General features: G+C 34.2%; 1 protein-coding gene across 6 annotated transcripts in view; it reads right to left on the minus strand.

Moving 5' to 3' along the window:
- The window catches only part of E(bx) (nucleosome-remodeling factor subunit NURF301 E(bx)), a 154798-nt gene that overhangs the window by 65672 nt on the left and 73750 nt on the right, over positions 1–15376 (minus strand). For 3 of the 6 annotated variants that reach the window (XM_075304065.1, XM_075304063.1, XM_075304064.1), the window contains exons 10-11: positions 8397–8610; positions 8090–8340 (exon numbers count right to left, since the gene is read on the minus strand). The exons of 2 other annotated variants lie outside the window; for them this stretch is intronic. In XM_075304065.1, the coding sequence (XP_075160180.1) occupies positions 8090–8340; positions 8397–8610 (465 nt within the window). Of the gene's footprint in view, positions 1–8089; positions 8341–8396; positions 8611–15376 lie in introns of those variants that run through there. One more of the 6 variants, XM_075304067.1, reaches the window with a different exon arrangement.

Here is a 15376-nt window from a genome sequence, read left to right on the forward strand (position 1 = left end):
GTAGATGTCTAAATCATTTCCCGAGTCAAATTTATCATTTATTTTGATTTTCCAAGTCAACATTGGATCACAAACAAACAGCATTTTAAACGCAAACAATTGAAATTCAGTTTTGCACATCAGCTGATTATTTTCATTCACGATGATCCTTGTGCCATTGATCTCAGCGTCGTCGCCATTTTTGTAGTTTTGGAAGCTTTAACTGTCCTCGTATATCCACATTCAAATATTTTTTCTCGATTTTCCGACTTAGAATTGCGTCAGAAATAAAAATATTTTAAACCGAAAAATTTTTTTTGCACATCAGCTTATTGTTTTCTAGTGACATCGGCTAGAGGTGTACATCAAATAACTTTTCACTACATGTATGCAATTCGCTGTCGAATATAGTATATACACTGTCTTTCTCTCGGAGCGCAAGTAGTGAAGCGAAGAGAACACTTGCTTGTCAAATACCACCAAGTTCCGAAAAAAAGGAACAATAAAAATGCTACCTGCATTTTTATTGTTCCTTTTTTTTTGAGAAAAAGTACAACATGTATTCTCTTCACTTCACGTGGTACCACAAGTATTTCTCAGATATGTACGAAGCAAAACATTCCATTATTATTAATCATAAATATGTATGTATGTCACATATTTCATATATTTATGTATATCACACACTTTAACGTTTGCCGTTCTTTATAAAAAACCGAAAACATATATTATGGAGCGTAACTGTTTTTTGTATTTCTGAAACTGGACGTGGTACATGGAGTACTCTATGAAGTTTTGTTCTCGCAACATACTCCTCGTGATCACTCTGAGTACACTTCAATAAAAGAGAAAGAGGAATATGTATTTGTTGGTAGTGAAGACATCAGAGTAGCAACAAGAAGTTACTCGTGGCTTTCTGTGTTCATCAAAATGTGTACCAATTGTCTTGCGACTCTCTCAAATAGATGTACTCATGTAGCAAGTACACGTGTACTCTGCGTTTACAAATGGAATTGTGCAGACCTCTAATATCGGCCTTTTATTACCGAGTATTGTAATTGGTACAAAAAGTAATCGTCTTGCCGTCGCCACTTCGCAGGAATACCAAATGAATGACGAGACGACTTAAAAGCGGCAGACGACAAAAAGCGACGGCGAGAGCGAGGGCGACTTCAGGAAAATGGGTGATTGTTTTAAAACATGCTCATTTGACGAAGCACCGATTGCACATATGTTCACTAAATGTGGAAGGTTTCAACATCCTACAGCTTAGAAATATGCAAATTACAAAAAATTACATTTTTAACATATGTCCCATATCTTTAGGGATTTGGGGATTTTTGATACGAATTTTGGGAATGGTATATTCATATCTTAAAACAATTTTCCCTGGATAACTATAATAGTAGTCATAATGATATAATAATTAGTACAAAAGTTTATAAGGGTTTTCAAATTTTTATTTCATTTCATTTATTTAACAATACAGTAAGCCTTCGTGGCCAATAAATCGTATTGTTCTTAAAACAGTAATTCCCAAAAAATTGTTTCTTGCACCAAAAAGTTTCAATTTTCGTGGTTTTAAATTTTTTTCGTTTAAGGTGGGTATTAAGTTCGAGTTTAGCCGCTAAAATCGACATTTTTTCACGATTACATTTCTTTAATAATCCATTTTATGGAAAACAAACTTTGTGAAAAGTGTTGAAGTTCTATTTGCATTCACTTTACCATCACAGACAGTAGCTTGAATATAGAATAATCATTTGTACACTAATATATAAATGTCATAATTGGTCTATCTCATCATTCGTCTCTTTTATGCCGTTATTCTGTACTGTCATTATTTCCTTTAATTTTTGCGCTCAGTGTTGTTTCAATAAAGCTTGTGTTAACAACTAAAGATCTGTCGGCCATTATTAATTCTAACAAAAAGTTGCTTTGGGCTATTCCCCATCAAGTTATAATAAAATTTGCAACAAATATGTATAATTTGATGCCTTTCTTTACTGATTTAGTTTTCACTTAAAATTTGACAATTTTAGCGGTTAGGTGGCAGCCCGATATATCAGGCTCACTTAAACTATTCAGTCCATTGTGATACCACAGTGGTGAACTTCTCTCTTATCACTGAGTGCTGCCCGATTCCATGTTAAGCTCAATGACAAGGGACCTCCTTTTTATTTTCCACATTGCAGTGAAACCATTGCACCACGGTGGCTCCCTAATTTTAGCGGCTAAACTCGAACTTAATACTCACCTTTACATAGATATATTAAACATAGACCTTTGCTTGGTAAAATGCGTCAAGACTATATCTAAATCTGAACCGATTTCAACCAAATTTTGTATGTGTAGCCAGAAGTGAACATTTGGTATCGGGTGGTAATATAACTTTGGCGGAAGATTTATATGGGCGCTATATCTAAATCTGGAAAATGTAAAATCTAATCTAATTTAAACTGTGGCTTCTGGAGCCATATTAGATTTTCTTCTAAAATGTATAGGATTTTGATATACAGGATACATTTAAGAAAAGAAAACAAGGATCTGCCCAAAAAAAGATACTGACCACACTTTGTTAAAAAATAAATTGTGGGACCCATATCTCACAAAATTTAAAAGATATTCGCACACACACGAGATTTTTTTTTTGTTTTACCAGCAATGAAAATCGAAATTGGATTTGACAGCTAAAACAAAATTTCATATCCCCGAAGTGAAAAACTTTCAACTACAGTCACCTCAGCTTTCACACATAAATTATGTCGATATCTTTATCCGTTCAAAAGTTACAGAATTATTTCCAAAAATAAGCGATTTGTAACCACGAGAGGGCTCTCACTGTTGGTCACAATTTACATGTTCCCGTGTCTAGGTTATTTTGCTTCAGGTGCTTCAACCATGTGTTCCACTTGTGCTTGTCAACTACCTTACTCTAGAGTCAATTCCTTGATTCTAGGATCAGCAGCGTTAGCACGACGGCGTTCATCACGCTTGTGTGTGAAGCCCGCCGCCTCTTCTGGGAAGTTGGGTCTCACCTGAGCAATTCGACCAGCGGGTATGAAACGAGCGGCTGCTGCGTTGATGATGCCCAGAACTCGATCTGAGCAACATGAACATGGGAGGGAACGGGAGCTCACCTGTGTATTCTTTGAAGCCGCCCCAGTTGGAACAACGTACACTGATGTGGCGAACGTAATGGGTGATGATACAGGTATTGGATGTACAGCGCAAATATTTGTTCAGTCCCCGGCCGATACCGAAGCATCGTCCCACCGCGTATCATAACTCGCTATAACTGATGCAGGGTCTGAGGCTGTTTCAAGACTATCCACACCGTAGGGGTGTATGAGCTCCTACGCCCCAACTGTAAAGTGCAGTCTTTGTTTCCCGCTTTTCACCTGAAACAACGGCGGAGAATGTCAATTTTTACTTAAAGTCTAAAGTCACCAATAGAAGTAACATTGTAATATATAACAAAAACATATCGCACCAAATCCTAAGATACACTTATGTGTGATAGTTATTTACTTCGTGTAACGATCCATTGTTCGGATAGTTTAGTTTGTATGTTGTACATACACGGACGAAAGACTGTTTCTCATATGTTTCGGCGTAAAAAATATATGTTTGGAACTCAAATTTTTAGCACATTATTTTTAAATACAAGCAAGTAATGATCATAAACTAGTATAATATGTTTGGGACATCACATTTTATTAAATATAATGTCTCTGGATGCAAACATATATTAATTTGGTGGAGAGATACATTTTTTATGTGTATAAATGGGCTTGCATTCATTAAAAACAAAAAATCAACAAAAATTTGTTTAAGTCGTAACATTATGCAAAATACATATGCTTGGAGCAAAATATGTTTCGAAATATATTTTTGAGGATATAAGGAAGACTTTTTTACAAATAAATATTAGTTATTATAGAAGTAGTATGACTACACGTTTCAATTGGATTTCTTCATATCGCTAGTGTCGTGCAAATTGTACAATTTGAGGAGTCATAATTGACGAGCTTTAGTTCCCATTTGGCGTGCCTGGGAGTAGTCATTTCGGAACAATTATCTTTATATTTCTTCCAGTGTGACCATTTTAGCATCTTTGCAGCTAGATTTAGCATTTATTTTTTGTATTTAGCCCCAAAAATTTCACTTAGCATTTTTCAATTATTAATTTAGCATTATTCGATCCACAAAATTTTAAATATATTAGTACTTCTAAGAGTAATAAGTTCGTTAATTTTTATATAACATTCAGAAGTGGAGGTTTAAAATCCATAGATAAATAGTTTAGTATAGCAATAGTCTTAGAAGTAAACTTAGCGATGTCCGTCTATATGTCTGTGCATGTATTTTTGTGTCGTAATTTAAGTCTACACACAAAAAATTATCACCAAAATTTTTTCAATTAAACACTTAATTGTATTTGGAAACGGATTCAATTAATATGTTAATTGATTCAATTAATTATTTAATCAAATCCGGATAAAAACCAATTAAAAAAATGATTGATATTTGTTACGTTTCCAATTGGGTTTTTGTTTTTCGCGTAAATTGAAAGACATGATTGGCGACATTCTGTCTGCTGCGTTCGAAATGTGTGCATAAATATTTTGAACGCAACAATAAATCATAGCAAAGGGTTTAAATAAATAAAGTGTGCAACAACAAATGGCCACGTGGTAAATATTTGAAAAATATATGGCAGAACGCATTTGAAATTACCTCTGTTTGTGCTTTGTGGTATTGTAAAAATGGAAAACAATCTATGTTTATTGAAGGTAAGAAATTGTGAAATGTGAATACCGTTTTCCAGCTTGTTTACTTTAAACGGACTAAAATAATATATTTTTATACCCTTCACCACTACTGTGGTACAGGGTATAATAAGTTTGTGCATTTGTATGTAACGCCAAGAAATAATTGTCATAGACCCATCTTTTAGTATACCGATTGGCTTAGAATTAAATTCTGAGTCGATTTAGCGATGACCGTCTGTCTGTCTGTCTGTCCGTCTGTCTGTATATGTAATTTTGTGCACAAAGTACAGTTCGCAGTTTAAGTCCGATCGTCTTCAAATTTGACATAACGTCTTTCTTCGGGTAGAAGACAATCGCTATTGATTTTGGAAAAAATCGGTTCAGATTTAGATATAGCTGCCATATATAGTTATCACCGATTTGATCATAATTCACGTATTTATGAACCGACGTTCTTCAAATTTTGCACATCTGAATGTTTTGTTAGTTGATCTTTTAAAATTATAATTTTTTTCACTCCTAGTTTTCTTAAAACCAAGAGCGGTATGGGTTTGTTGGAAGATTCGCCTTGAAGTTGCGAAGTAGCGTTGGCATTTAACTGCATTTTTGTTTTACCTGCCTTTTTCAGTTCGAACCCAAGTAGAGAGCAGTATATATGATATATAAACTAATGAGCTGAATTATGTAATGGTAAAAAAGTTCTTTCTTTTGTATTTAAAAATATGAAAAATATCCGAAAATAATAAAAATATGTATTTTCCATTTATATTTTTTCTGTTTCCAGAATTTTCAAAGTATCATCAATATAACACCAAATATTTCATTACTTTACCATTATTTTTGTCTTTGATTGGTTCAAATTTTAATAGACGATTTCTATTAAGGACATTTTGGAAAGGAATTGTTACTAATATTAAATTACCGAGCTCCTTAATACACCTTTTTATGCTAAAAGACTACAACTGCAAAAGAAGATTATAAATCTGCAACCTGGAACTAAGAATTGAACTTGATGTTCTATGCAGGTAATGTTTAACTAAATTAACTTTTAATTGTACAAAACTAAGTTCTAATTATTCTGTATACTTTCAAAAAAATTAATTTAGCTTACAGGCTGCTGATTTATTGGAAATCTAGGCGCATCTACATATTAAAAGGAACATGCTGACATCAGATAATAATAATGATTTATATAGTTTATTTTTTTAACCCTTTAGTTGATATTGATCATAATTGTATGTCAAGTTATGTTAGAACAAAACACACAAATAAGAAAAACCAAATTCTTTCGTCTATATCAAATTCAGAAAAATAAAATATTGAAGATTTTTTTATAAGAAACGCATATTTTCTTCTATTTCAAATAAAACTAAATAAGATTTATAGCAAATTTCAAGTAATTATTTAATTGAATCAATGAAATTGTTGATTGAATTTTGTCGCGAAATTAAATTAAATTTTAATTGATTCAATTAAGACTGATTGAATTTTATGTTAAAAATCAATCACGTTTTTAATTGATTCAATCACACAATTAATTGATTCCGTGACAAAAGTCAATTACATTTTTAATTGAAAATTGTGTTGGTTTTTAATCAAAATGGGTGATTGATACTATCATTTCCGTGATTGAAGACGTTTCAATTAAAAAAATGATTGAATACGCGATTTTCGTGATTGAAATCAAAAAAAAAAATTGTGTGTAAACATCGTTATATTTGGCAGTTTCGTATTTCGGTTCCGTCCAACATTTAGCGTATGTATTAACCGGTCCTCGATTCATTGTGCTAATTAAAATATTTTTATTTAATTAATTTCATGACAATGTGCAGTTTTATATTTAGCTCCAATATATGTACACTACTCTAATCAACTTATCCTATTAAAATTTGGCACATATTTTATTGTACCTACTACACTTACAAAAAGTCAATTTTTTGAAGAAATGTAAAGACGGAGAGTCGTATGTGTGTCGACCACCGCGCTCTCAATTTGATAACCGTCAAAAAGCAGTTTCCAATGGAAGCATTCTTCACAATATTGGTTATGATGGCTGGTTATTACCAAATACCTCAATAGATCATAAATGCTGTATGGCGCATGAGTGCCTTTTTGAGCACAACGTTATGGCATTTTGCTTGGTGAACGCTCCTATGTATTTCCAAGAAATAAGCTATGTGGATGAGGTGATTATAGCAAAGTCAACATTCCAGAAAGGATTAGATGTCGTTAGTCAATTTTTGGGGGCCTTGAGAGAAGAAGGTCTAACGCTCCGAGCATCGAAATGCAATTTTTTTTATTTATGGCAATTTGTGGCAGATAAGGTTAAGTTATTGGCTCATGTCATTAGTAGCGAAGAACAACAAATATAACCGGTGTTATTGGGACACGTCATTAGTAGCGAGGTATTCGACGAGGCGAATGAAAAAAAACAGCAGCGATGGACAGTTATGCTCCCACACTCTGAGGAAAATATGCCACTTTGATGGAGATTTCAGCAGGCTAACGACGCGAAACACTCATCAATATTAGTGAGTGAATAGATTCGGGATGATAACACAAGGGAACAATGGTTCTGTTGATTAAGAACTGAATATCGTTTTTAAGGTTATTAGGGACAATGAATACAAATCTGCACTTGATTTTTTTTTCTATCAGCTCGATTTTTCGAGATATACCATTATGTTCAAAATTAAGGCACTTCCGCTACATGTATTGGAATAACTTGAAAACGGTTCACCATATTAAATTAAAAAAAAAATATCCAAAAATCCCAAACAATATTCTCTTTAAGCCGTCTTTACATTGTTTTTAAATTTTCCAAATAGTTTTAGAGACATCGTTCAAGTTTTGAACAAAAAAATTGTTCTTTACAATTTCCTAAAAAAAAAAAATAAAATTGGGAAAAACATCACAGTTTTGGTCCAGAAACAGTTAGTTAAATATATTTCGAATAAAATGAAGTTTATTTCATTACAATCGGTGCACAACTTTTGATTTTGTTCACGGTTTACTGAATTGATATAAATCGCGATTTCCATACAAAAATAAAATTTTCTAATGGTTAAGTGTTTGTATGTAATAAGTTAGTTTTTTATGGTTCTGTTGATTAAGAACTGAATATTGTTTTTAAGGACGCTGAATCCAAATCTGCACTTGGTTGCACTTAGAGAGTTGTCTCTTGAATTCGCCCCAAAGGTTTTCAATGGGATTGAGGTCGGTAGACTGACTTGGCCAATCAACAAGTTCATATCACACAGGGAAACAAAATTGAACTTTTTTGTGTTGATTTGAAATTTATACGAATGAATTTTATGTATACATTTTAAACTTACCAATAAATCTGATTTAGTGGCATCGTTCGACGAAGTACTGTTATTTTCACTTCCGAATTTAGTATTAAATTCCAATGATAAACTATTTTCTTTTCTGGCCTTCTTCATGGATGTTTGCACTAAGTCATATTCAAAACTGTTGTTATATGTATTAAGAGAATCATTGTTTTGTGTTCCGCAATTTGTAGGTTTTGAAGCTATATTCGCGTTGAAGTATTTCAGCCCATCAGAAACAGTTTCAGGATCTACATCTTAAATGAATATAAAAGTTATTAACACAGCCACTTTTAAATAGCGACGTTCTTACTTTGTTGGAAATCTACCGATGGCAAATCTGCGTATTGTGATGAAAAATCGCGTACAATTGTATTTGGCTCTTTCGAAACTGGCGAATTTATTGTTTCATATTCAAGATTTATTGTTTCTCTACTTATATTGCATTTGGTGTTTATATTATTGTTCAAAATATTTTTTTGTGTGACATTCTCAATATGTGATTTCGAGTTGGTGGAGTATGTCGTCTAAGGAAAGTAAAAGGACATTTATTATATAGATTCAACAAGTGTAGTATACAATAATACAATAAATAAAGTTGACAAAGTATAAATCGAGTCTACACTCAAAACAACCGCAATTCAATCGAAAGTTATTATCAAGTATCGAGACTTTGTGATTTGAATAATAAAAGAAATCAATATAGAAAACACAGAAAACCCTTCTTAGCATTAAATAATAAGAAGGCAACTTCAATAAAAAGTGATCAGAAGCAACTGTTTGTAAATTAGTTAATGAATTGGAAAATACGATTTAGATTCATGCTGAATATTTTGAAGTCCTAGGAATAGCTAAGATAAGAAAAGATCTGACTCACATTGAATATGAATGAATAAAAGGAAGATGATAGTACATACTATCAGAAATGGTCTGTATCAAGCATTTTTAGGTTTGCGACTGTCGCAAAGTCGTAAAAGTTACATACATATGCATCGTAAATGTAAACAAGTATATATAGCAGTAAGTTCGGCCGGGCCGAATCTTAAATACCTACCACCATGAATCAAATATAATAGTTTACTTTGAAAACTCATCGTCGTAGCGGGTTACTTGATAATATATAGCATTTTAGGGGGTTTGATGACAAATCTTCTCCCAAGTAAATCAGTTCAACCAGACGCTTCCCGAAAAAAATTAAATATTCTACCTATGAAGACCAGCTCAGATTCTGGATTTATGAGATGCAATTTTCTTTGAGTTTTAGAGAAATCATAAACATATCGTTTATATGATGAAATAACGCCTTGATTTGAAGTCCTAGAAATAAATTCGGGAGTTAGGTCTATATGGGGCCTATACCAAAACATGGACCACTACTCACCACCTCTTAATGTTCTTCAAATACCTCTAGAATTCCACTTTCAGACGAATTGGTGAAAACTACGAATTCTAGAAGCCAAAGAAGTAAAATCGAGAGATCAGTCTATATAGGAGCTATACCAAAACATGGACCGAAACGGACCATTTTCGACACACCTCTTTATGGTCCAAAGATACGTCTATATTTCTAATTTCCGACAATTTGGATAAAAACTACGGATTCTAGAAGCCCAAGAAATAAAGTCGGGAGATCGGTCTATATGGGGGCTATACCAAAATATGGACCAATAGGCATCATTTGCGACACACCTATTTGTGATCTTAAAATACCTGTAGATTTTCAATTTCAAGCAAATCGGCTAGAAAATATAGTCTCTAGACGCCCAAGAAGTAATACCGAGAGATGGTCCATATGGGGGTTATACCAAAAAATGGACTGATACACCTAATTTCGGCACAAAGAATAAAAATCGGGAGATCGATCTATATGGCGACTATACCAAAACATGGACCGATACGGACCATTTTCGACACACCTCTTTATGGTCCTAAAATACCTCTAGATTTTCAATTTGAGGAAAATCGGATAGAAAATACAGTTTCTAGACGCTCAAGGACCAAAATCGGGAGATCGGTCTATATGGGGGCTATACCAAAACATGGACCGATACGGACCATTTTCGACACACCTCTTTAAGGTCCCCAAATACCTCTACATTTCCAATTTCAGGCAAATCGGATAGTAAATACAGTTTCTAGAAGCCCAAGAAGCAAAATCGGGAGGACTATATGGGGGCTATACCAAAACATGGACCGATACGGACCATTTTCGACACACCTCTTTATGGTCCTAAAATACCTCTAGATTTTCAATTTCAGGCAAATCGGACAGTTTCTACACGCTCAAGAAGTAAAATCGGGAGATCGGTCTATATGGGGGCTATACCAAAACATGGTCCGATGGGCACAATTTTCGGCACACCTCTTTATGGTCCTCAAGTACCTCTAGATTTTCAATTTCAGGCTAATTGGACAAAAACTACGTTTTTTATAAGCCCAAGACCCCAAATCGAGAAATCGGTTTATATGGGGACTATATCAAAACTTGGACCGATATAGCCCATCTTCGAACTTGACCTGCCTGCAACCAAAAAACGAATCTGTGCCAAATTTCAGGACGATAGCGCTATTATTGAAGGCTGTGGCGTGATTACAACAGACAGACGGACATGCTTATATCGTCTTAGAATTTCTCCCTGATCAGGAATATATATACTTTATATAGTCGGAAGTCGTCATTTCGATGTGTTACACACGGAATGACAAACTTATTATACCCCCATCACCATGGGTGTAAAAAATAACAAACGTCGCAAACTCAAAATACTTCAGTCGTGTCAGCTAAACAGCGAAGTCGCTGATTTCCAAGATTATGATATGTGCGAATGTTTCAATTCTCAGGAATATTCATAAAAGTATTAACGAATTTAAGAAAGTAAACTGGATATTGGAATTATTTAAATAGGAAACTCCAAGACAAAATTACTGTGTTATACTCGATGGTGCAGTAAACGTGACGGTCTGTACTCGATCATAATTAACCTTTCACAAATTCCTGCAGAAACTGACAGCGAAGAAAATCCACTGCTTAAGTCTTATAAATAATCTTATAAAAAACAATTTGACTTATGAGAGCGAATTTCCATACTGAAAAATTGTAAAAACTGTGGTGCAACAAAATCTTGGATGGACATTATGTACCACGCAGACCCATAATAGTTTGAAGTTGCGAATGAGAGATGTAAAACTAGCAGGGTTTTCAATAAATACAATAAAGCAGCATATTTTTGCATCCCTTTTATCGGGGGACCAAACTAAATTAAATTTAAAAATTATTACTACGATTTTAATGCGAACTGATTGGACATGAAGATTAAGGAATTGATAAATTAGAAGCTATTGAAAAGAAAATGCCAGATATGTTTCTTTGCTGGCTAATGCAAAATGTTGATAATTTATTTTATTCAATATTAGGTTTTCTACAATAGGTTCATGACTTTTGCGATTATTTTGATTCAATCGTCGATTTGAATAGACGGACACGGTTATAAAGAAAATCCAGGGACAGAAAAATTTAGTACATTGGCTTAGAAAAACTCAGCAATGAATTTCGCAGCATTTCGAATACTTTTATTTTTATAAGTATAAACATGACTTAAATATTGTTTCTGGCCCATTGTGATTATGTTATGTCTAAATAGATATCATTCAAACAAAGGTCGTTGTGCGCCAAACAGATACTCCTTGATCCCCAGCAGTTGACAATATTGTTCTAAAAAATATTTACAGGCACCGTTTACCGTACATTCCTTTTTATTTGAAGTAATTACGTCCTGTCAAAAGGCTGTTCGAAATATCCGACTTCCAGTAGATTCCCAAAAAGCCAGAAAACTTTTGAGCGCCATTCCCCGAATGCCACTAACACAGCGTAGAACGCAAAAAATCGATTCCGAACATCAAACATTTACTGCAAAAGAACTTTACAATAAGCAAATAGAAAATATTTTCGGTGAGTTAGTATGTGAAAGAAAACGTCCCATTATGTAGATCTGGATACACATCCCGTGTGAGGGTATACGTAAACTGGAATTTGCTAATTAGAGAGTTTGCTGGTCAATATGTTACATGAGTCTTGCTAGAGATTTGCAATTTGGTAGAATTATACACAAAACACATTGACAGTATTGTTCGAGTATTATTCGCACTCTTCTCTGAGTACAGTTTAATTGGACAATGTTTCATTATATTCGGTTGAATTGGTAATTGTCTCGATGAAAAGATTGAGGGGAAGAGAATGATACGAGAAACCAAACTCAAAATTTATCGAACCAAGTTTCTTGCATATCCAAAAGAAACCTTGTGAATGATATTGTTGCATTTTATTTGTTTTTCTTTTTTTTGTATTCTGACTATCTAAAGCTAGCAAAAACTTGTAGTGACTCAAAAGCTGCCACTAGACAAAGAAAAAATATACAGTTTGTCAAACAACTGGTTAGAAAAATAGTGGAAACATATTACCAATTTTCTTAGTTTTTTTCGTTGGTTTTTATTATTTGCGTATTTTGATTTTGTAACGAACGAGAAAACAAGGAAAAAGACCAGCTATGTAATTAAAACAAGTTAGTTAAGTATAAAGTCGGGCGAGGCCGACTATATTTACCCTTCACCACAATGTAGACAACAAATTTTGATACTATCTCAACTACTTCAATTTTTTTGGGAGCTATATAAAGGTTTACATTCCCATATAAAAATACGAGGGCAGTTCGGAAACTTCTTAGCCTAGCACAAAAAGCGCGGTATAAACAGAAAAAAGTTAAGTGTTTTGGAAACTTCCATCTCTGTTATGAACACATGTTAAATTTTATTTCGATCTGGCAACTCCTTCATATAGAAACAGGTGTTCAAAAAAGACGCATCCGCAATTTTTTACAATGGAAAAATTAGAAATGCGTGCTGTCATTAAATATTTACATAGAAAAGGTTATCGGGACAAGAAATTCATAATGATATGGTGAATGTGTTAGGTGAAAGTGCTCCTTCATATGCAACAGTAAAAAATTGGGTTGCTTAACTTAAACGTGGTCGTACAAGCATTGAAGATGAAACACGTAGTGGACATCCAAAAACAGCAACAACAACAGGAATTGTAGCCAAAATGCATGATATGGTATTAAATGATCAACGAATAAAAGTGCGTGAAATTGCTAATATCATGAGCATCTCAAATGATCGAGTCCATTTAATTTTGCATGAAGAACTACAGATGAAAAAGCTGATCAATTAAATGTACAAATTTGAGAAAAACGTCCTGGCTTACAACACAAAAAAATAATTTTTCATCAAGACAACGCACCAGCGCACAAGAGTGTTTTAACAATGGCTAAAATCAACGAATTAAGTACAAGTTGCTTGACCACCCACCTTATTCTCCTGATTTAGCTCCAGTGACTTTTACTTGTTCCCAAACTTAAAAAATTCCTTGCTGGCAAGCGTTTTAGTTACGTCGGGTGTACCCCAAGGGTCAGTTTTGGGCCCAATACTTTTTTTTTGGCATTTATTAATGACATAATCTGTTCCATGGGAAATTCTTTTTGTCAACCGTTTTGTTTTGCGGATGATATTTTTCTTCTATTTAATGGTGATGCTACAGAACTATCTATTAACTCCCATCTTGAATATATCGCGGGACTTTTAACGACAAATGGTCTTGTCATAAATCCTTCCAAAACAAAGGCAATACTTTTTCAGCCCAGGAATCGTTCAAATTTTTCTCTTACACTTTCCATTTTAGGTCAGACAATTAATTATGTTGATTCTTTAAGGTGCCTTGGTATTATTCTTGACTCCAGCCTTTGTTTTGACAATCATATTGATAATATGGGTAATAGGATATGTCTGACTTTGAGGAGACTATATGCTCTGCGTGCATATACGCCAAAGCATGTTCGTCTTCGGTTAGCACATTCTTTGTTGATGTCTCAGCTTAATTACGGTATTGAGGTTTATTCCGGGACCTGGTCATATAACTTGGATCGAATGGAGAGAGTCGTGAGGAAGATCTTTAGAAGATTTATTAATTCAACAAGAAATGTACAGATTGATGTACCGAGAATTCAGTCTAACATATACGAACAATCCTTTCTGGTCCGAGTTTTTCGTTTGTGGAATCGATTGCCTTCTGATCTAAAAGTTTTCTCTAGTTCTTGTAACGAATATAGAAGGAAACTAATTGACTATTTGAATAATATGAGTACGGTAAACTGAAGCATTGATGTCAGGCACTTATAGGACTTTTTATTCTTTTTTTGTATTAATTCATGTGGCTGGGGAGCCATATAAAGGGTGATTTGTTAAGAGCTTGATAACTTTTTTTTTAAAAAAAACGCATAAAATTTGCAAAATCTCATCGGTTCTTTATTTGAAACGTTAGATTGGTCCATGACATTTACTTTCATTTAAATGTTGACCGCGGCTGCGTCTTAGGTGGTCCATTCGGAAAGTCCAATTTTGGGCAACTTTTTCGAGCATTTCGGCCGGAATAGCCCGAATTTCTTCGGAAATGTTGTCTTCCAAAGCTGGAATAGTTGCTGGCTTATTTCTGTAGACTTTAGACTTGACGTAGCCCCACAAAAAATAGTCTAAAGGCGTCAAATCGCATGATCTTGGTGGCCAACTTACCGGTCCATTTCTTGAGATGAATTGTTCTCCGAAGTTTTCCCTCAAAATGGCCATAGAATCGCGAGCTGTGTGGCATGTAGCGCCATCTTGTTGAAACCACATGTCAACCAAGTTCAGTTCTTCCATTTTTGGCAACAAAAAGTTTGTTAGCATCGAACGATAGCGATCGCCATTCACCGTAACGTTGCGTCCAACAGCATCTTTGAAAAAATACGGTCCAATGATTCCACCAGCGTACAAACCACACCAAACAGTGCATTTTTCGGGATGCATGGGCAGTTCTTGAACGGCTTCTGGTTGCTCTTCACTCCAAATGCGGCAATTTTGCTTATTTACGTAGCCATTCAACCAGAAATGAGCCTCATCGCTGAACAAAATTTGTCGATAAAAAAGCGGATTTTCTGCCAACTTTTCTAGGGCCCATTCACTGAAAATTCGACGTTGTGGCAGATCGTAAGTCTATTCATGATGAAATGTCAAAGCATACTGAGCATCTTTCTCTTTGACACCATGTCTGAAATCCCACGTGATCTGTCAAATACTAATGCATGAAAATCCTAACCTCAAAAGAATCACCCTTTACTTTTGTTATAAAATAATTTCAAGGTATTTAAAATTAGTTTTACAATATCTAACATAGCTTCTTTATTACAATACATGTATAATAGGCCT

The sequence above is a fragment of the Haematobia irritans genome, chromosome 4 (genome assembly GCF_050003625.1).
Source record: "Haematobia irritans isolate KBUSLIRL chromosome 4, ASM5000362v1, whole genome shotgun sequence".
In the NCBI taxonomy this organism is placed as follows: Eukaryota; Metazoa; Arthropoda; class Insecta; order Diptera; family Muscidae; genus Haematobia; species Haematobia irritans.